Below are 22,802 nucleotides of genomic sequence, written 5' to 3' on the forward strand. Positions count from 1 at the left end.
ATTTAAGTCTCATCTCTCAATAATATATAATACAACATTACATTAAATGTAAAAATATATAAATATAAAAAGAGAGCCATTCTGTACAGAATTACAAGAGACTATAACATTAAAAATTATATAAAGAATGCATCTATTATAAAACATATTGACATTAACATAATTTACAGTATAACACATTTCTACGTCTATTTAAAATAAGATTACAGGCTTTGGCACAGCTACGAATCATATTATTATCTGTAAATAAAAACACTTATTTCTGTTTATCATTATAAGACATAAAATCACTATTAAAATGTGTTGCTTCATCAAATAATGTTTTTCTAAAATCATCATACAAAGTACAATATAAAATAACATGGGCTTCATCTTCTAAAACATTCATACAATTATCACATACTCGATCTTTTAAAATTAATTTTTCAAATCTCCCCGTTTCTATTCTTAGTGGTGCTACACCACATCGAAATTTGGCAAAAGAACTTCTTTGCGAAAATGGCATTGGAATTTTACAATAAGTTTCCGTTTCAAAACTGTTCTTAAATAGATTATATGTGCGAAGTTTGTTACCACCTTTACCAGATAAAGCTTTCTCTGATTGTAAATTGCCTTGCCACTGTTCGACACATTTACTAAACATTTTAGACATAACAGTATTGACAACTGAGGTACTATCAACATAATCTGTAATGATACACAAATGTTCTGCATTATACTCAGAAAACGTTTTCCTTACATAAAAAATCCAATTTTTTATACACTTATGTTTTTTACTCATAATGTCTGCCCATATGAATTTTTTTCTGTTTAAACGCTCAGAACTCATATTGTTCAAACGGCACCATAGTCGAATTAAGCATTGCCATTGTTTTTGAAAGATAGGTATCCACCCCATATCCCCTGCAACTGCAGCATTTGGAGTATATTTACCCACTCCAAGAAAAAATCTGCAAGCTCTATTATGGATGGCATTTATAAAAGAAATTTTTTTGCAACCCTAAATACCAGCACCATATTCAACAATTGGAAGCACCAAACTCTCATATAATTTTGAAAAGACATTATGAGTAACACCACCTAAAATTTTGCACTTGGCTATAACAAGGCCAAATGCTCTATTTGCAGAAGCTGCAACAGCTTTAGCAGTTACATTATAATCTAAAAATTCACTTAAAACTAAACCTTAATATGTATAAGTAGAAGAATATTCAATGATATCATTCCTACATTTAAATTCAACATGTGACTTATTAACAGAAGGTGTTCTAAAATGCACAATATTACACTTTTTGGAATTAATGGTCATACAATTATCTCCACACCATACATCTAGTGCATTTAACAAAATTTGTAATTCTTTTTTATCATTTGCGAGTAAAACCACATCATCAGCATATAGCAAAATACAAAGTTTTTCATCATCAATATCAATACCACACTCATATGATTTCAAGAATGAAAATATAAATTAAATAACAAGGGAGATAATGGGCATCCTTGTTTAAGACCACTGTTAACATTAAACCATTCTGATAAATGGCCGTTTAATCGTACTGAACATAATATATTTGAATAAATAGACTGTATAGCAGCACAAAAATTTTCAGCCACTCCCATTACATTTAACTTGGACTATAGTATATTTCTATTGATGGTATCATATGCCTTTTTAAAATCAATAAACGCACAAAAAGTAGATTTACAAAGCTTCTTTCTGACTTCAATTATGTTTGTAAGAGAAGACAATTGGTCTATAGTGCTTCGATTTTGACGGAAACCATTTTGTTCGTCGACTAATATGTTATTGTCATCTATCCATTGCACAAGCCTTTCGTTTAAAATATTACAATAAAGCTTATAGGAAACACAAGCTAATGCAATTCCTCTGTACGACAAAGGGTCGCGCGGATCTGTCATGTTTGCTTTAGGTATAGGATTGATAATAATTTTGTTCCATAATTCTGGCGTTTTTTGGAACCTAAAGCAAAAATCAAATAAATGGTACAAAAACAAAGTTGAGCAATTATTTTGCAAAACTTCAACTGGTAAATTATCAAATCCAGCAGATTTGCCTTTCTTTGCTTTGTCAATGACACTAGCTGTTTCAGCAAACGAAATGGGTTCCGTCAATAAAAATTAATTAAAAGTATCTTTCGTATATGCATGATTTTTCGTTTCAGAAACCTTGGTTGAAATCTTTTGATTCAGCAAATTACCATATTCCGACTTCCATTTATCTAAAACATCTGTCAGTTTTGAATTAACATTCCCATCTTGATCTATGACCTCCATGGGAATTACTGACTTCCGGTTTTCCGCTACCTCAATTTAACCAATTTTTTTCCAGAACTGCTGTTAGTTTCTTTTTGATTCCAACAACAGGTCCTGCTGCATACTAAACCAATACTTTCGCTTACATTTTTGAACCTCCCTGTCAAAATATTTTCTCTTCTGTACATAAACCGACTTCAATTCAGAAGCACGTGAACTATTATTAAATTTATTCCACGTTTTTTCGGCCTTGCACATATCAACCCATAACTTGTTTAATCATCATTCCACCAAGGTTTCTTGATTCTATGTTTCTTGTTTGTAAGACTACTACCACCTATACATACAGTTTTACATGTTAGTTTGTCATTCATTTCACCTTCTACTGTTTTACAAAACGATGAAAATATATCATCTACACAACTTTGTTCTTGTTTAATCATATCAAACTTTGCTATAAAAGAATTTATTTCTAAATATATATAATCAGTATTCATAAAATCCGTTGGTATGTTCTTACAATCATATTTAATAAATCTAGACAGTTCTAATTCTTCTTTTTTTAGCAATTCTACTGCAATAAATGGGCTCAGATCAAAATTTCATTTAATCAATGAATGATCAGAAATTAACTTTAAATCCACCCCTGATAAATCATAGCCCGCCAAGGTCACCATGTCATTGGCTCTTATCACTGTAAAATTGCTAAATAAATGTAAATAATCATATGGTACAATACAATAGTCTACCACTGAACAGCCTTTTGTTGATATACATGTATAATCATTGTTAACAAAATTTCTACCGTTAAGTATACAACAGTTCACGCTAATTAAAAAATCAATAAATGTGTTACTATAAAAGAGGGACGAAAGACACCAAAGGACAGTCAAACTCGTAAATCTAAAACAAACTGACAACGCCATGGCTAAAAATGAAAAAGACAAACAGAAAAACAATAGTACACATGACACAACATAGAAAACTAAAGAATAAACAACACGAACCCCACCAAAAACTAGGGGTGATCTCAGGTGCTCCGGAAGGGTAAGCAGATCCTGCTCCACATGCGGCACACGTCGTGTTGCTTATGTGATTACAAATCCGGTTAATAGTCTAATTCGGTAGGTCAAATTCATGAAAGGGAAGGGGATTGTAGTTACGACGTAAGGAACATATCCGATATCATATGTGAAACGGTTATTCCATAACGGTCAACCAACTCGTGATGGCGTCCGTAAAATTTACGAAGGGATGATTTCAACTTCACCATTTGGAACTCTTGGTTTAATAGCTTCCTTGTGAGCAGTAACCCTCTATCAAGAAAATCATGATAGGAAATGCAAGCCAGGAATATCGTATTAATTGGGAGATATATACCCCGTATGCAGGTGCTGCTGGAATGTTGCTACTTAGAAATGGAAAGTTCACAATTGGAAAGCTGAAATCATCTCTTTTGTCGTAAAGTTTTGTCTTCAACCGACCCTCATTGTCAATTTCTAGATGTAAGTCAAGATATGAAGCCGACTTAACTGTATCTGTAGTATCCTTTATCTCCAATTCGATGGGATAGATGCGATCCACATAGTCACCAAATTTTGAATTGTTTAGTGAAAGAACGTCATCTATATAGCGGAAAGTAGAGTTAAAGGATATTGCTAACTTCTTATCTTTCTTCCTAAGAAGTTCCTGCATGAAGTCAGCCTCATAATAATAAAGAAACAAGTCAGCAAGTAGAGGGGCACAGTTTGTTCCCATTGGGATGCCGACAGTCTGTTGAAAAACACGTCCTCCGAACGTAACAAATATGTTGTCAATCAAGAAATCAAGCATCTTGATAATATCGGTTTCAGAGAATTTTTTGTTTGAATCAGAATGGTTCTTTACAAAGTATGATTTATCCCTCCCTAAGACAAGATACTTGTATCTACGTTGGCCATTCTTTTTTATGAAGCAAAGTAATACCAACTCTTTTAATTTGTCTTTTAGTTTGGAATGTGGAATACTTGTGTAAAGAGTAGAAAAGTCAAATGTTTTAATACTGTTACAAGATGAAAGAGAGTTAGATTGTATGTACTCTAAAAGATCTTTGGATTAAAATCAACTACATCTCTTGGACATAGATCATCGACACCAACAATAGAATCATTTTCATTTCCACATCTACTATTAAAATCTCCACATATCAAAAAAGGACCAGAATTGTGATGCTCATAAACCTGTGTAATTAGTGTGTCAAAGAATATATCTTTATCAACCTGCCTGGTTGAGTTTTGCGGAGGCATATATGCTACACATATATTAAATCTGAAGTCTGAATTTTTATGTTTGAAAGAGACCCACTAAATACCCTCAAATGATGTGTCTAACACTCCAATATCAAACATTTCGTAATAAGATTTTTTAATGAACAGTCCTACCCCACCAGAACCAGTCTTGGCTTTTTTATCTAGATGTTTTCTATTTTGACCAATCCAGTTATAACTATTTACATGTAAAACGTCATCATACTTTAAATGTGTTTCACATACACCTACAATATCTAAATTCAACATGTTTATACAATCAGTTCTAAGTTTATTATTTTCAGAAATAAACTAAATATAAAAACATACACAATTACTGTAAAACCTATAAAATACAGTCTACCACAATAGCACTCCCATTGTTGTCTTAAGAAAGTAGCAAAACCGGTCGTTTCTAACGGCTTGCTTTCTGCTCTTTGGTCGGGTTGTTGTCTCTTTGACAAACTCCACATTTCTAATTTTATTTACAGATCAGCAACACTATTATTCGATTTTTAAAAAAAACATATTTCGCTTAATGCATTTGTTTAACAGCTGAACATATGCAACTACAAATACTTATAATTTCAATTTGATGAGCGTATACATGATTGCTTACAACTTTTAAAGATAAACATTTCAAATTGCATTTAGTTGTAAAATTCTTTTTGGATATTTTATAAATATCGATATTGTTGATTGAAAAGCATCTTTGAAAACATTATTGCCAATATATAACATCGTCGTCGAAAAGAGTCAGAGTCGAATGCAGATAATCGAAATCAACATGTTTGATTGCTTTGCCGCCAAGTTTGTGTATGTAAGATCTTATCCTCTATTCAAATGGATTCTTGACCATTGTATTGCTTCATTCCCTCTTTATTCAAGACATATCTCAAAACTCACCTTGGTAAAATGAATAAACAAATAGATATTGCAAAACTTAGAATGGAAATGGGGAATGTGCCAAAGAGACAACAACCCGACCAAAAAGCAAAAACAGTTATATATTTGGTTACGTGGATATGAAATAATGTGAACTTTCCTTTATTTTTAAATTAATATAAGTGTGGACACATTTCAATGTGGATAGTATGTTTGGGTGTATGACAGTGATTCCTGACAAAAAGGTTATCTGATTATTCCTCATAGGGTTTTATGTTGACCTGTTGTAGCCCATCTATACCAAAAAACGGAAAATAGCAGTGTCTTTTATTTAATATTGATTTTTAAGGTTCAATATATATATATATATATATACAACTCGTCTAAACATCAACCCAACAATGTTAGATCTGTAAATTTGCTATCGCAAATTTTTGGTTCTTCCATATATATAGAAGATGTGCCAATGAGACAAATCTCTATCCAAGTCACCATTTGTAAAAGTAAACCATTACAGGTCAATCAAGACTGTCATTGAGGAGACACTTATTTAAATCAATGCCTACCGTTCATAGATTTTATTTAGCTACACATTGTTTTTAATATCTAATCTACATATTGGCCATCGTAATATGAGTGCTTCTTGTAAATAATATATACCTTCTTATAAATAAATGTTGTGTACGTGCAATGTTAACATTGGAGGATTTCCTTTCAACGTTTTAACTTAAAAATTACTTCTATGTGAATACATTTACATATAAATAAATTTTGGGGTTTTTACTGTCTTTTGATTGGTTAAAATTATTAGTTTTATTTTCAATGTTGTCAATTTTGATGGCGACACGCCCACTCTGACGTTGGGTATTCATACGCCAACATGTGTGTACGTTGTTATTGTTAATATAAATAATATGAAAAGTTCTTTGAGCCTTATTTTTGATAGAAATTTATTTATAATGAATGGCAATAATTTATTTTGATTTTAGTGAACTAATTAAGTCAAAAATTAGTTTTATGGTTCAATAAATTCAAAATAGATAATAGCCATTCATTAATTTAAAAAAAATCTGTTATGGGAACACAGCTAGCTGGTTGTGCTCCAATACTGAATAGATTTTCCAAAAAAAGCAAAATATTGGAAGGATTGCCTCATGATTCCGATAAAATAAGTTTCAAATAATTCCGATAAAGTAAGTTTCAAAATTTGATTTTGGACAGCAGCAAAATAGAGGAGGACCACAAAAATGCATCTCTGTATGATGAACATGTAATTGTAGTATGCGAGGTGGTGTCCACGAACGTAGATGCATTAACATTTGTATAGTTCTATTTATGTTCCTTGGAGACCGTAATTTCCTACTTGGATTAGTCCACATCAACTGAAAAGTTGTTCAGGATCTTTTTTATTACTTCATTATTTAAAGATTTTGTTAAAATGTGGAAATTTTAGATACATTTTGGATTAAAGTAATGATAATATACTAGATATAGCAGATTCCAATACAGATGATTATAACTCCTATATTAAAACTGAAAAACAAATCTTTCAGTTATGAACAGAATTGGAGGACAAAATGATTGAAAACAAGAATGTGTCCCCAGTACACGGATGCCCCACTCGCACTATCAAATACTTACATTAAATGGATATAGTAAAACTACTTGTGCAGACAGTTTTTATCATCTTTGCAGCAGATCATGTGCAGATGTGAGTTTCTGGCAAATATTTATTTCACAAAGAATGTATTTACATAACAATGAACTGAGCTAAAAGCAAAGCACTTCTATACTATTAAACGAGAAGACCTAATTTTTGGTGTCGCTTCTCTTCCTTCCACAATAAATCAATCACCATGCCTCTGTGTCCTATAGGTAACATGCATAGTCGCATTTGTCATCCATTCTTATGATTATTCAAATTGAGTTATTTTGGGAGAAAAACGACAAAAAAGAAGTCCGCAAATGATTCCGTCATCAGACTGACTTTTAGTCATAAATAAGTCTTCCTGTTTGAAACATGCGCAAATACAACAACGTATGATAGATAACAAAAAAGAAAATAGATAAGCCAATCAGAGCGTTCTCCATTTCATGGTGCTTACATTGCAAGAACCCCACAACTATTATACCTCCTTAGAGAGGACAATTATTGTTCGCGTTTATCTACATGTAAACTACGATTATACTTTTTTAAAATATAGAGAATCTCTGTATTCTGTCTACTGTTTTTTTTTAAATGTTTACTATTCAGGGGGTCATACCAGTTGCACTTGTATTAAAATAAGTAAAACATGTGACACAAGAACAACCAATCGTAGAGCGTTCTCCGTATCACGGTGTTTAGATCGCAAAGATCACAACTATTATATCCCTTAGAGAGGACAAATATTTTTCGCGTTTACGATTATACTACTTTGATGTCAGGGAATTTCTTTATATGATTTATTGTTAAAAGGGAAAATAGTGATTTGGCAAAAATGAAAGTAAGGTAGAGATTAGAGGGAGACAGGACCTTTTTCGGGGCGTCAGGATCGGGTGTTTTTAAGCTCGGGATTTGGGGATTGATCCTTACGGGATCCGGGAATATATTTTTCGATTTCGGGATATGAATTTCTTTAAATTCTGCATCTCGGGATTTCATGGTTTTAAGCCCGGGATTTCGGGTTCAGGACCCCTCCGATCGACAGCTCCTCAAATTAGCCTTAGTCGGTATTTGTCATTTATACATGATTCAAATACTACCATTGGCATATTAAAAAGGCTCTAAAAAAAGCACTGAAGGATTGTCATAGAAGCATATTTTTTAGACTAATAATGGTCTATATATAAACAGTTACATTTATTTCATGTTTGAAACGGTGCAAATTTTTAATTGTGGTCGTGAACCAGAAACACGAATATAATGGAATTTAACAGAAAGGAAACAAATATCGGACTTTGGAAAAGGGGAGATACCTTTTATGTAATTCTCAATACATGATATCTTTTACAAAAATCATCCTACAACAGTTCACAAGCTGTATATGCCCGCGATTTCGCGGGTGCTTTCTAGTTAATATTAAATACACTTGGACAAAAAAGCTCAATCCAGTGATATACTTTGTAATAGAAGACTGTAATTAACATTCACCCTTCATAACCACCAAAATATCAAACATACATGCCCTGTGATGGCAGCCACCATGTAATTTTTTGAAGTCCGGAGAAAACAACAAAATACTCAATGAATATGTAATAGAAATACTTAAGAGATTGCAAATATCATAAACAAATCATCGTCTAGAGGTTTTAATTAGTACAAAGACATTTATTACGCAATTTTCAATCGTAGTATTGTGACATAGTTTCATCGATTCATCGTTGATATTTTTATTTACATGTTACGTCATACATGTACATGTCAATCATAAAGGTAACATTGAAATTGACACGCTATATACTGGTGTCATCATGACAAGCCCTTCAAATACAACTATGAAAGATCTGAAACCCCTTATTTTAGCAGTAGACTCGAAAGTAGAAAAATTTAATGAGAAATTAGATATACAATTGAAAATAAATTTTTCAAATCTAGTGCAGGAGGTAAAACAGGATGAAAATAAAGTAAAGTTAGAGGTCTTAGTAACAGGTCAAGCATTAAAAGAATTAAGGCACGATCACGATGAGTTGCAAAGAGGGGTTGAGGCTATGGAACTCTATGTGCAATCTCTAGAGGTAGAGAAGTTAGAGTCAATGAGGCAGAGTTTTGAGACTGACATCAAAAAATTTAAAAGAGAAGCAGGTACCCCTTGACAAAAACGACCGCAAATATAATATTTTAGTGTATGGCATGCCTGAAAAGAGGGATGAAAACATCTGGAAAGTCATTGATGACCTAATGATTAATTATTTAAAAATGGAAAAAGTTAAAGCAGAAAGCTTCCCATTTGCAAATGCTCATAGAATACCAAATCCGATAATAATTAGATTTATACACTATGCCGATAAAGAGCTATTCTTATCACATGGGTCACTTTTAGCCGGTAAGAATATCCGCATTGTAGATGATCTGCCTCCATGCATGAAGGAAGCTCGAAATGAACTTGCAAAAATTGCATACAAGATTAGTTCAGATGAAAAACTAAAAACACGCATTCGTCACTTAGGAGTCACTGTGATCCTTGAAACACGCACTAGCTCAAGAAACCAGTGGCATATTCGCAAGCAATTCCGTTGTTGCTAACTTGCATAGAACTTTCATATACTCCGTCACATACTGTTATCACTATTGATAAGTTAATTGACTTTGCTTCAGATATCTGCTTCTTTGTCTTCAGTAAAAAAAAAACATATACTTTGCTTGCATATTTGTACATATATCTACCATTTCTGATGTATTTATTATTTCTTTTATACATTTTAGAATACTACAACGTGTGTAAGTATATGTGTGTTGAATTGTTCTTATGTGTGCTTCTATGTGCTTTTAGTTTATGAGCTGGCATTTGTTAATAATTATGCAAATGAGCAATGGATTCAATCTTAAAACTATAAACCTACATGTTTCTCTCATTTAAATAATCAAAAATATAAAATATCTTGCTCATGTTACTTTTTTTTTTTTTTTTTTAAATATTCATGAATCAATGAAAAAAAAATTGAAGAAAAAAAAAATTGAAAAGGGAATCAGTTCTCTTTTTCAGACAACTTTCTAAATATGCACTTATATATTTGTTTTTCATGTAGATATTTAACCACGGGCTGAAATGTTTAATGTCTCAATTGATAAATTATTTCTCAAGAATAGTTATAGTCTAGGGTTGAATCCAAGTTTTATTTATTGGCTACAGCCATTTTATTTTATTTGCTTTAGGCTTGACATGCTTACTTTTGTAACTGTTGAAACATGTTTGCAATTGCTTGTGTTCATTTATATGAAAGTGCATGCTACTTTATGCTAAATTGTTTTTTTTTGTGCTGCTTTGTTCAATTGGTTTGTTATTGCAGTACATTATGTACAAGAAATTTGCATCCTAGTTATAAGTAACCAACATACATGACATATATAAGGAAAACATTTTAAAGTATCAAAATATGTGTCCATTTTATGGTTATGAGACCAATGTCTTTCTTTGGACAATTGTGAAAAATAATACCCTAGGAATAACAAGAACAATTATATAACATTCAAATTAAGACTTTGATAATAGCCATAGAATTACTATGCTGACTAAAATCTCGACTAAAAAATACATGTTTGCAATCTTACAATTAAGGGGAGATAATATTTTGGATTATCTCTCTTTGATTGTTGAAATTTAGTTTGAATGGGTGTACATTTGTTAGGTTTTTTTTCTCCAGTAACCCCTTTCTTTGGAAACAGTTAATCCAAAATTTGTTTTTATTTATGAAAAATCAGAAAACATATCATAATATGACAATCATGATTGTTGTTACTCTTGCTTTTTTTTTTTTATTTATTTCAATTCTTATGATGTTTGCACAATGTTTTATAAAGATTTATTTATGCATGAAGGTAGATTTATATGCCAACTTCACATATTATATTACAGTTTTGTGTTTTCATAGACAGTTGTATGAGTCAAAGTGTAATTAAAGGAATGAAAATTATAAATGAAATGTTTATGCTGTATCTAGCTATTTAAATGACTAAGGATTCTTTAAGAAAATTCTCATACAACTGTCAAGGTTTAAATTCTAGAGAGAAGCGGAGAGATGTGTTCGAATACTTAAAAATAAAGCTCTGTCATATTAACTGTCTGCATGACACACACTTTACTGAAAAAGATGAATCATTTATTAGAAACCAATGGGGAGGAGAATGCATTTTTAATTCTTTTGCTTCAAATCAAAGAGGAGTTGCCATTTTATTGCAAATATTCTTGAATATAAAATAAATAAGATAAAGAAAGATGATAATGGAAATTTTCTTGGTGTAGATATTACAATTGAAGGGAAAAAATAAAACACTTGTTAATTTATATGGACCAAATAATTACTCACCATCTTTTTATAATAAAGTTAATGAAATAATAGAAAAATTTAATTACCAACAAGTTATTCTGATAGGAGATTTTAACTTAGTTCAAAATCAGGCATCAGATACATACAACTATCTAAATATAAATAATCTAAGAGCAAGAGAAAAAATCTTTGAACTTATTGAAACTTATGATCTAAATGATCCCTTTCGAGAATACTACCCAGACAAGAAACAATTTATTTGGAGAAAAACTCATCATCTGAAGCAAGCTAGGCTTGATTTTTTTCTTATATCTCGAAATTTCTATCAAAATGTAAAAGAAGTAGAAATTCAACACAGCTATAGATCTGACCATTCACTAATAGTTCTACACTTTAAAATAAGTGATTTCAATATTGGGAAGGGTTTGTGGAAATTTAATAATAGTTTATTGTACGATATAGAATATGTTAAATCTGTTAAAGAAAAAATAAAATAAGTAAAAGATCAATATGCAACTTTAGTATACAATAGAGACTCACTGGACCAGATTGATTGCTTAGATATTCAATTCACAATAAATGATCAGCTGTTCTTAGAAACATTAATGACAGAAATTAGGGACAAAACAATTTCCTTTGCATCATATAAAAAGAACGAAAAAAAGAAACCTGAATAACAAATTTTAGGACAAGAAAAAATGCGTGGTCACTATGTTCGCTCAAAAATGCAATGGGTAGAAGAAGGAGAAAGATCCTCAAAATATTTTCTCAACTTAGAAACTAGGAACTTTGTTAATAAAACAATTCCAAGACTAGTCAATAATGAAGGCTGTTTAATAAACAAACAAGAACATATTTTATTGGAAGCTAACAACTTTTATAAAAATTTATATTCAAAGAGATATACAATAAATATTGTTGATCTCAATAAGGAAATTCCATTTTTAGACGTTCCCAAGTAAACAAATGAAATAAAATCTCCTATTCAGAATTAACATCTGCTATTAAAAGAATGAAAAGTAACAAAAGCCTAGGATCTGATGGATACACCAGTGAGTTTTTTTAAATTCTTTTGGAAAGATTTAGGTAAATTTGTTCTTAGATCAATCAACCATGGGTATAATATGGGTGAAATGTCAGTATTCCAAAAAAGAGGGATAATTACATGTATACCAAAGGGAGATAAACCAAGACAAAAAAAACCTGGCGACCAATAAGTCTTTTAAACACAATATATATACTCGGGTCTAGCTGTATCGCAGAGCGTTTGAAGTCTACTTTATCACTTCTCATAAATAATGATCAAACAGGGTTCATTCCTGGTAGATATATTGGTGAAAATACTAGACTAATTTATGATATTTTATTGTATACAGAAGAACAGGATATACCTGGTATTCTCCTCCTTATTGATTTTGAAAAGGCGTTTGATTCAATTTCTTGGAGTTTTATTGAAAGTGTATTAGACTTTTTTAATTTTGGACCTTCTATTAAACATTGGATCACTACTTTTTAAACCAAAATTCGATCTGCAGTAACTAAAAATTGCCATCTCTCATTTTTTTTGAGATTCAGAGGGGGTGCCGACAAGGGGATCCCCTATCACCTTATATATTTTTACTATGTGCAGAAATACTTGGTATACTTATACGAAATAATGACAAGGTTAAAGGAATCACTATAGATGACTCAGAATATCTCATCTCACAATATGCAGACAACACCTCTCTTATACCTAATGGATCACCTGAATCTTTGGATGCATCTCTTCGTACAGCAGATTTATTAGGTCTTAATATAAACTTAGACAAGACCAATGTTGTTTGGATTGGGAAGAAAAAGTTTAGCCAAGAAACTATGTGTGTCAAGTGGGGATTGAAATGGGGTTCCAAGAGATTTACACTTCTTGGGAAAAATTTCTCAGTGGATATCAGTGGTTGAAAGAAATTGAAAACATTATAAAAACTTGGACTAATCAAATACTCTCACCAATTGGAAAAATCACAGTGATAAAAACACTTATATTATCCAAATTAAACCATCTATTCCTGTCCATTCCTAGTCCAAATAGCACAAAGCTGAAACATTTTACTGAAAAAATATTTTCCTTTATTTGGGATAACAAACCATATAAAGTCAATAGAGACACCTTATCCAAACCGCACTGTTTAGGAGGACTAAAAATGATAAATATTAAAAACTACATAAAAGGTCTTAAATTAACCTGGATAAGAAGAATTAATAGAAATAATTCAAAACTATTTTTTTGAATTTTTTGGAAATGCAATTTCTTGGTCCTTATAAAAAGTTGAATAATCCATTTTGGAGCGAAGTATTTGATGCTTGGCAAGATCTTCAAAATGTACAAAATAACTGTCAAATTAAAACATGCCCTTTATGGAAGAATGATAGAATAAAGATTGGTAACAATCCAGTACTATATAAAGATTGGACAAAAAAAGGGGTTTGGCTGATCAATGACTTGTTACAGGAAGATGGAAATTTTATGACTTTTGATCACTTTAATAATGTATACAAAATAAAAAACTAATTTTCTCACATATCAAGGCTTAATTTCGTCAATAAAAAAGTATTTAAAAGAATATCAAAAATGTCCAAATGACTTAAAGTGAGAAAACGGTCCAGTTTTGCCCTCAGTGTTAAATGTTTTTTTTAAATCCCAGAAAGGTTCAAAAGACATGTATAACATATTGAATGGTAACAAGTCAAATCCTAAACAAAAATATGAAAAAAATGGTCATTAATTCTCAATGCAAACTTCGATTGAAAAAATATCCGTGTACTGCCCTTTCATATAACAAAACCTAAAAAATTGCAATGGTTTCAATACAGAATAATACATTGAATCTTAGGCACAAATGAACTCCTCCTTAAAATAAAAATTAAAGATACAAATATTTGTAGTTTTGGGTGCGGAGGGGTCGAAACAATAGAACATATATTCTGGACGTGCCCATATATATCAAAATTATGAGAAGACCTTAACTTCTGGATATTTGAGAAGACAGAAATAGAACTAACTTTGAATATTGATTTGGTTTTATTTAGTATTTTAACAAAAACAGATAAAAATGATATAAGAAACATAATACTTCTGTTAACAAAATTCTACATCTATAGAAGCAAATTAGCTATGGAACAAACCAATATAATAGCACTTTTTTTTAAATTATTTAAAGGAAAACTTATTAATTGAAAAAATATATTCTATAAAAATAAATTACTCAGTAGGGCAGAAAACTGCTGGAACCTCTGGACTCCTTTACTATCATAAAAAAAAAAAAAAAAAAAAAACAACAAATAGTCTCCACATATATTGTATATATTTCATATCCAAACAGCATCTGTCTTAAAATCATTATCTGCAATGTATCAAACTAAAATAGCTGTGTCTATTAAATATATGATATATCTTCTTTTTAGTGTTTATAACTATTATGCATACAAATGTGTGTAACGTATTATGTTCAAGTGCAAATAAGGAAAAAAGAAATTTAATATAGAAAACAGTATATATATTTTTCAAAACCTGTGCATTTGTTATACAGATATTTATGTCAGAAAATCTCAAAAGTAAACTTCTTTCTTTCTTTTTTCAAATATTGAAAATTGAATGTATAATACTAACACATACTAACAACTGTATAAATATGATATTTACTAATGTTAACGAGGCCGGGATAAGGTACCGGTACTTGATATTTTTAAACTAACAAATGTACAGATTTCATTAAAATATGATAAATTTGAGAAAAAAAATAAAAAATATCAAACATGGATCAGAAGTCCTGAATTTTTTTTTTATTTTTATGTTACATGTACGTATACAAATCCCTGTTAAAACATACGAAGTTGAGGTAAAAATATAAATTTTCTAGCAAGTTATTCATGCACTAGCAATCTAATTAAAATATTGATATCTGATTACGTTATACTACATATGAGTTTAGTATAACGTAATCAGAGATCAATTTTTTAATTAGATTGATGCAATAGGTAATATAATTATACTTCTCGTTAAAATGCCATATTTTGATTGGCTAACACGAGGGTTTATTTAATTACTACCACTGGGTCGATGCCTCTGCTGGTGGACTATAAGTCCCCGAGGGTATCACCACCCCAGTAGCCAGTACTTCGGTACTGGCATGAAAATACGGATTTTTGTGTTATTAAAATTTGCTGTTACAAAATGATAGAATTTATTATAAATTAAGGAATGTATCTCCCTCATGCAAAGCTCTGATTCCTTTCATGGATTTGGCTATACTTTTTGGACCTTTTGGATTATAGCTCTTCATCTTTTATATAAGCTTTGGATTTCAACTATTTTGGCCACGAGCATCACTGAAGAGACATGTATTGTCGAAATGCGCATCTGGTGCAAGAAAATTGGTACCGTTTATTTAATTAAAGATTCCTACACAGCAAAAAGTGTATTACGATATTTCTCCACTCGAGACGGTTAAATTTTATTATAGCTCTTTAAATAGTAAAATTTAAATGTCGAGAGTTGAGAAATATCGTACGACACGAGTAAAAGTGTCGAAATCTGTTTCTCAGATAATTTTTGTCCTTCTTTTTCAAAGATTTACAGGAATGTTTTTTCTTTATATGCGCCGTCATAAGGCATTGTCGCCTTTTTCACAACGTCAATAGAAAAATCCAGAAGAAAACAAAACATTTAGGAGTAAAATTTCGACTAATCATTTGCTGAGAACAGCTATTTCACTAGTGAGGAGATTTATGTTTCTCACACCGACCGAGAAATGTGAAAAAAGCACAATTTATTTTTAATGTCACCCTTTCGTCCAGACCAATCAAAAATCGATAATGTAAAGGACAATGAATTGAATTTACATCAAGTTATTAAATAAAATGCTTAAGCTTTTCGTTTTGTCTCAGATTTTATTATTTGACTGTCAAAATAAAAAATAAAACATATTGTTTTTTTTTCTCTAATACCCGTAACGTTGTTATACACGTGCCGTCATAGAAAATATTTTTATAATAAAATTAATCTGTAAAAGACAACATTCTGTATAATAAATTAAATAACACATAGCGAAGATGGTGATAGAGCAGTTTGATGCCATTCGAAAAAGCATTATCAACCTTTGTTTCGCCGCGGTTGACAATGTTGGCTCGGGGTAACAACGTACTATATCACCCTCGCAGCTATGTGTTATTTATATAATATTTGCTGAGTGCTCCTCTTCTAAAAATAAGAACATACTTCCATCTAATCATTGTAAATAGGTGACCAAACATTAAAACTATAAAATGTTATCAAACTTATCTATCAAGTTTTTTTTACCCTTACAACTGAATCAACATATTCATACATAAGACATGGATTGACGTCCAGTTTCTTATAACCAACCCCCATGCATGAAGTCGACATCCAAATCAGACATCATAATAAAATAACTTTTACGAAAAACTACACGTATGACCAATTAAATATCCCTGAAATAGACATTATTTTTTGTTCTGAAATTATTGTCACAATAGTAGAAAAATGTATCGGGTTTCACTAATTGATGTCTTTATTACAAAGTAGCCACAATGAAATCAAAGTTTTAACCCTAAGCTAAAAAAATGTTGTGAAAGATATAATATTATAATTTATATAAAAGTTTGCTTTTTCCGTATGCAACAGGTGAACATCACGACGAGTTACGCAGGGAAGCACTATCTACCCTTCTAGAACACCTGAGATATCCCCGTTGTTTGTTGGAGTTCGAGTTGTTCAACATCTAGTTTTTTTATTGTGCTTTTTGAACTGTTTGCTTTGTCGGCCCTTTTTAAAAAAAATTTGATATTGTCAATTTGATTGCGACCTGTGACTTTAAATATATAAAAAACAAAATAATAAAAAACAAAAAAAGAACTCCAAGAAAAATTGAAAAATCCGTCATTAAAAGTTAAAAAATCAAAAGCTCAAACACATCAAACAATTGTATGACAACTGTGTCATATTTCTGACTAGTTGCACGCAATGTCTCATGTAGAAAATGGTGAATTAAACTTGGTTTTATGGCTAGCTTAACATCTCACTTGTATTGCAGTCTCATAAAATTTCATATTTTTGACAACGATGTGGGAACGTAAATTAGGTAAACATTCCAAAAATAGTGGTACATCAGTCAATATTGTGTCATAATCTTAATCACTATACAATCGAACAAATATATCAACAAAGAGAAACAAAAAGGCATTGCAAAAAGCACCATTAGCAGAAACGAAAAACAAAAATATAAAAATTAACCATAGCTCAATAACGCCATGACGGGATGTATAAGCCACGTCAAATAGATCGATTTCAAACATAGACTAAACAGTAAAAGTTATAATTTACAAAGACAAATAAAAGAATACTACAATAGCTATTAAAATGATAAACAACGTCAGTACCTATTTTCTATACTTTAACACCATCGTGTACGAGTTATGGAGTTGATTAGGACTTTTTATCGACAATGTGACTTTGTCTTGGTATCTTCAGTACAACTGTCATATTCTGGACTTAGTACAGATATTTGTTATATAGAAAATGGTGGATCAAACCTGATTTTAAAGCTAAGTAAGACTCTCACTTGTATGACAGTCGCATCTAATATTATTAATATTGACATAATGTGTGAACAAAACAAACAGACACGATAGGTTTAAAAAAATTGTTAAAAATAGGGGCTACAACATTGTGTTATAATTCCAATCACTATAAAACATACAATTATGTAACGAAGAAACACAAAAAAGGTATATAAACAAATCACATTAGAACAAATAAAGGACAATGAAACTGATACACGAAATCAACAAGGCACAATAAAACAAATAAATTGAGAATGGAATGGGGAATGTGTCAAAGAGACAACAACCCGACCTTAGAGTAAAAATTACATTTTACAAATTTGGTATTATCCTTCCAAATATTGAATACAAACTCTTTTTTTTTTTAAATTATTCATTCATTTTGTTTGACAAGATATTTGGTATAATATCATATAAAAGATAAGAATAATTCTTCCAATTATGTTTAGAAAAACACTAAAAAAAGAATGTCACATATTATTTTTTTTGGTTTTAGAAAAAGGACAAGACGTTCTTTCATATACCCCTGTTTTATAATCTTGTTTTCTAAAACCAAAAAAAATAATATGTGACATTCTTACCAGTGGTTGGTTAGTTTAAAAAAAAACAAGTTTAATCAACCAAGTTCAACATAAGGAAATGCCTGTACCAAGTCAAGAATATGACAGTTGTTTGCCATTTCTTTGATGTGTTTGGGCTATTGAATTTGCTATTTTATAAGCGACTACCTGTTTTGAATTTCCTTTTGATTTCAGTATTCTTATTTGACTTTTTATTGAAGATAGGAATAGTCTGTGGCTTCGGTCGGCATTGCTGGTTACTTCTCTTGATTTCGTCAGCTTTCCACAAAATAAAGCATTAACAATAAAATTGTTATATAATGAAAAGGATTACGGCCCTTGACTAAGGTAACGGGTGTGTAAACCACTGAAGGAAAAAATCGTAATTAACTTTGTTTTCTCATTGACAATTACTTCACAGTACTATAGATGCTTGCTAGTATGTTAAACTCACCTATAAGTGACTTAAAATCGCAAAAACAACTTTAGAAGAGGTGATTTCAGAAAAGTTATGGCAAAATCCAATGAACAAAGTGAACCCAAAATGGCATCCTACGCAGAAAAAACAAAAACAGACCCCAAAACAATTGAGCCCTCAGACATGGTTAGTGTTAAACCTGTATTTATACAGGAAACAGATTTCTTTGGGTCAAATTCGGATGGAGAGACTCTAAAAAAATTATACCTGACTCACCCTGAAATGTATAAAGCTGTCGGTGAAGTTGTACCAGAAAGAACCATTACTGGTCTTCAAAGAATCCGAGGCTTATGGAGAATTTACCTCGATGACGAAGCTGAAAGAGATATTCTCATATCCAAATGCCTCAAACTTCGTGGTAAATCAATCTGGATTTACTCCAGAAATCCTCGTGTAACTGTACATGAAAACGTCACTGATATACGGATAAGAGTTAAAGATTTACCGCTTTCAGCAGACGACGGACAAATAATTAGGGAGATGGAAAAACATGGCTGTTGTTGAGTAGTATGTGTGAACGGCTAAGATACAACAACAAAGTGACAAACTGTCTAACAGGAGATAGGATCATCATTTGTGAAGGACCACTAACAGAGCACATCCCAAGATCCATTTTCATTGGCAAATATAGAGCCACCATCATTTATCGCGATCAGCCTAAAAACAACCCTCAAAATATGAAATGCTCAAAATGTTTGCAGGAAGGTCATCATACAAGAGACTGTACAAATGATTGGGTGTGTAGGTCATGCGGAGAAGAAGGACACAAACAAAATGCATGTACCAAAGATGCTTATTCAGACGCACAAGATCAATCAGATAAAGAAAACACAAAAGAAAGCCATGAAACAAGTGATACAGATGACGAGACTTCTGAATCTGAATCTGGGACTGACGCAAAACAAATTTCAGTCAAAACCAACAATGATGAAGTATGTGCAAGTACAACGGCTACCGGACGGGAAGGTGCATCAGCTGCAGATTGTAAAGGTGTATCAACTACTGGATATGAAGATGACAATGGACAGTCGCAATCTATTATCAATCCAGTAGCTGATCCACAAAAACGGAAGAAAAAAAAAAAGAAAAAAAAAGAGCAGTAAAAAAACTAGTGAACTAAGTCAAGCTGAAATAACCTTATTCATGTCTAGTAACAAACAAAGCACAAAAGAATCAACCAAAAAATCTCAAACTCCATCAAAGCAACCTGTCAGTATTTCCTCTCTGAAGTCTCCAGTGACACCAACTGAGAAGCTTCACGACAAAGAGAGTGACTCTACTGCCAAGAAGTCCAAAACAACTGTTTCCTAATTATATACATACATGTAATTAGTTTACCTGTGTTTGTATAAGAATTCAAATCACAACAAAATGAATATAATGATGTATAAATTAATATTTTATTATTAGTACACATGTATCACTTATCCACATTTCAAAAATCAGCTGAACATTTAGCTATAAGTCTTTTTATCTTATTTCACTTTATTGTCAGTACACATCACAACAGCTACAAGTTTACTACCTTTAAAGAAATGTACATTCCTTTGGGAATTATGTACATATTCTCACACCAAATAGTAAGCAGCATGCACAAAATCTCGGAATCTTTAGATCCTTTTCATATAATTTTGTGTGTATTTTTATTTCACGTGTTGCATAACTACACAAGTACTTTTACGTCACTTTCTTGTTATCAAACAACTCTCCAGAAACGTTCCAGCGTAATCGTAATAAATCCATCAATATGTTTGATTCAAGTTGATATTAGATTATCATCTGCGATTTCATTCAACAAACTTCAACAGGATAAAGCACACCTAAAAAATCAAAACAAAATTCAATTACTATAATTCACACAAAAACTTTGATAATAGTTATCAAAAGTACCAGGATTATAATTTTATACGCCAGACGCGCGTTTCGTCTGCATAAGACTCATCAGTGACGCTCAGATCAAAATAGTTAAAAAGCCAAATAAATACAAAGTTGAAGAGCATTGAGGATTCAAAATTCCAAAAAGTTGTGCCAAATACGGCTAAGGTAATCTACTCCTGGGGTAAGAAAATCCTTAGTTTTTCGAAAAATTCAATGTTTTGTAAACAGAAAATTTATAAAAATGACCATATGATTGATATTCATGTCAACAGCGAAGTGCTGACTACTGGGCTGGTGATACCCTCGGGGACGAAACGTCCACCAGCAGTCATACAATACAAGCTTTTAAAACAAATAAACTAGTTTTGAAGTTAGCTTATCAAGTGGCCAATAATACTATGCAACATTGGCTCTGTAAATATTATGTAAATAGAAGTCCAGTATATATTTTTATGTTATATTTAAAAATATTAAAAAAAATAGTTGTTTATTTTGTGTTTAGCTTAAAGCTATGTTTTTTTTCATTCAACTACTAGTATCTCTATATTTTGCTATTGATTTTTTTTTTCATGTATGTTTACATACTTAATGAGTCCAAAATATTTTTTTTGGACACAGAGGAGCCTGTATCTGAAGTCACGTTGTTGACCCAAATCATGACCTATATATTGAGGTCAATAATTGAAATGTTGTGTTATGTTTACACATTTATAATCATGAGTATTATACATGTACATGTAATTGTACATAGATGTAAATATAGAACGAATTTAATATTGATAAAGATATCATATAAAAAGAAAAATCCACAAAGCAAGGATATAGATAAAATTATAAAATCTAAATTATTGCTGATTTACAAGTTAAATAAAATTTTAAACACAACAGAACTCTGTAATTATCTAACTTACATTCCTAATATTAACACAAAATGACAAAAAAAAACTGTATCCATGTCAGCACTGTAAATACCAACGGGTTACAAAAACCTGAAAAAAAAGAAATAGAATTATTGAATGGGCTAACCAACAAAAATGTGATATAGTATTCCTACAAGAAACGAATTTCACTCAAATTTTAGAACCAAAGCTAAAACAAGAATTCAAAGGTGAAGTAATCTTTAGTAACGGGTTAAGTAATGCAAGAGGGGTTGCCATATGGATAAAAAGCAGATTAAACTTTAAGATTATTGACCAATATAAGGATTCTGAAGGTAGATTCATTTTAGTAAATATATAAATAGATGACAATATATATACATTAGTGAACCTATATGCACCTAATAATTGTAAAGTAAGAAACACCTTTTTTTAAATCAGTAAAACAATTAATTGAAAATCACAGTATTGGCCAGTTAATAATTGGGGGCGACTTCAACGACATATTATCTAAAATTGACACAAAGAAAAAAGTAGGAAATAAAATATTTGATAAACCAGTTCATAACCTTAAAATGTTTATCAAGAATCTTAAACTAACTGATGTCTGGAAAAGCAAACACATAAATAAAACCCATTTTACCTGGAGAAGGAAAAACTTATCAGAATCTACAAGAATTGATTACTTTTTAGTAAGTGATGAAGTTAATAAAAATTGCATTACATGCGACATAAGACCAATAGTTCTACAACACACGGATCATTACGCGGTTTCATTAAAAATCAACATAAATAGAACCTCAAAAGGGCGAGGTTACTGGAAATTAAATAGCAGCATCCTGGATGATGAACAGTATCAAAAAATTATTTCCAAATTGATTGATAAATATAAAATAAAATCAGAAACATCTCTCAACCTAGATATTTTATGGGATAACTTTAAAGTTGAGGTAAGGGATTATACCATCCAATACTG

The 22,802-nt window shown here is 31.1% G+C and overlaps 1 protein-coding gene across 1 annotated transcript; it reads left to right on the plus strand.

Moving 5' to 3' along the window:
• Positions 1–19,579: 19,579 nt before the first annotated feature.
• On the plus strand, positions 19,580–20,173 carry LOC134716207 (uncharacterized). The gene has a single exon (XM_063579093.1). It carries the CDS (start codon positions 19,580–19,582, stop codon positions 20,171–20,173), a length of 594 nt encoding a protein of 197 aa, XP_063435163.1.
• The last annotated feature ends 2,629 nt before the right edge of the window (positions 20,174–22,802 follow it).

The sequence above is a fragment of the Mytilus trossulus genome, chromosome 1 (assembly GCF_036588685.1).
Source record: "Mytilus trossulus isolate FHL-02 chromosome 1, PNRI_Mtr1.1.1.hap1, whole genome shotgun sequence".
In the NCBI taxonomy this organism is placed as follows: domain Eukaryota; kingdom Metazoa; phylum Mollusca; class Bivalvia; order Mytilida; family Mytilidae; genus Mytilus; species Mytilus trossulus.

Bases quoted from the DNA above. Each gene is read 5' to 3' on its own strand.
- LOC134716207 (XM_063579093.1), top strand. From the start codon at position 19,580: ATGTGTGAACGGCTAAGATACAACAACAAAGTGACAAACTGTCTAACA.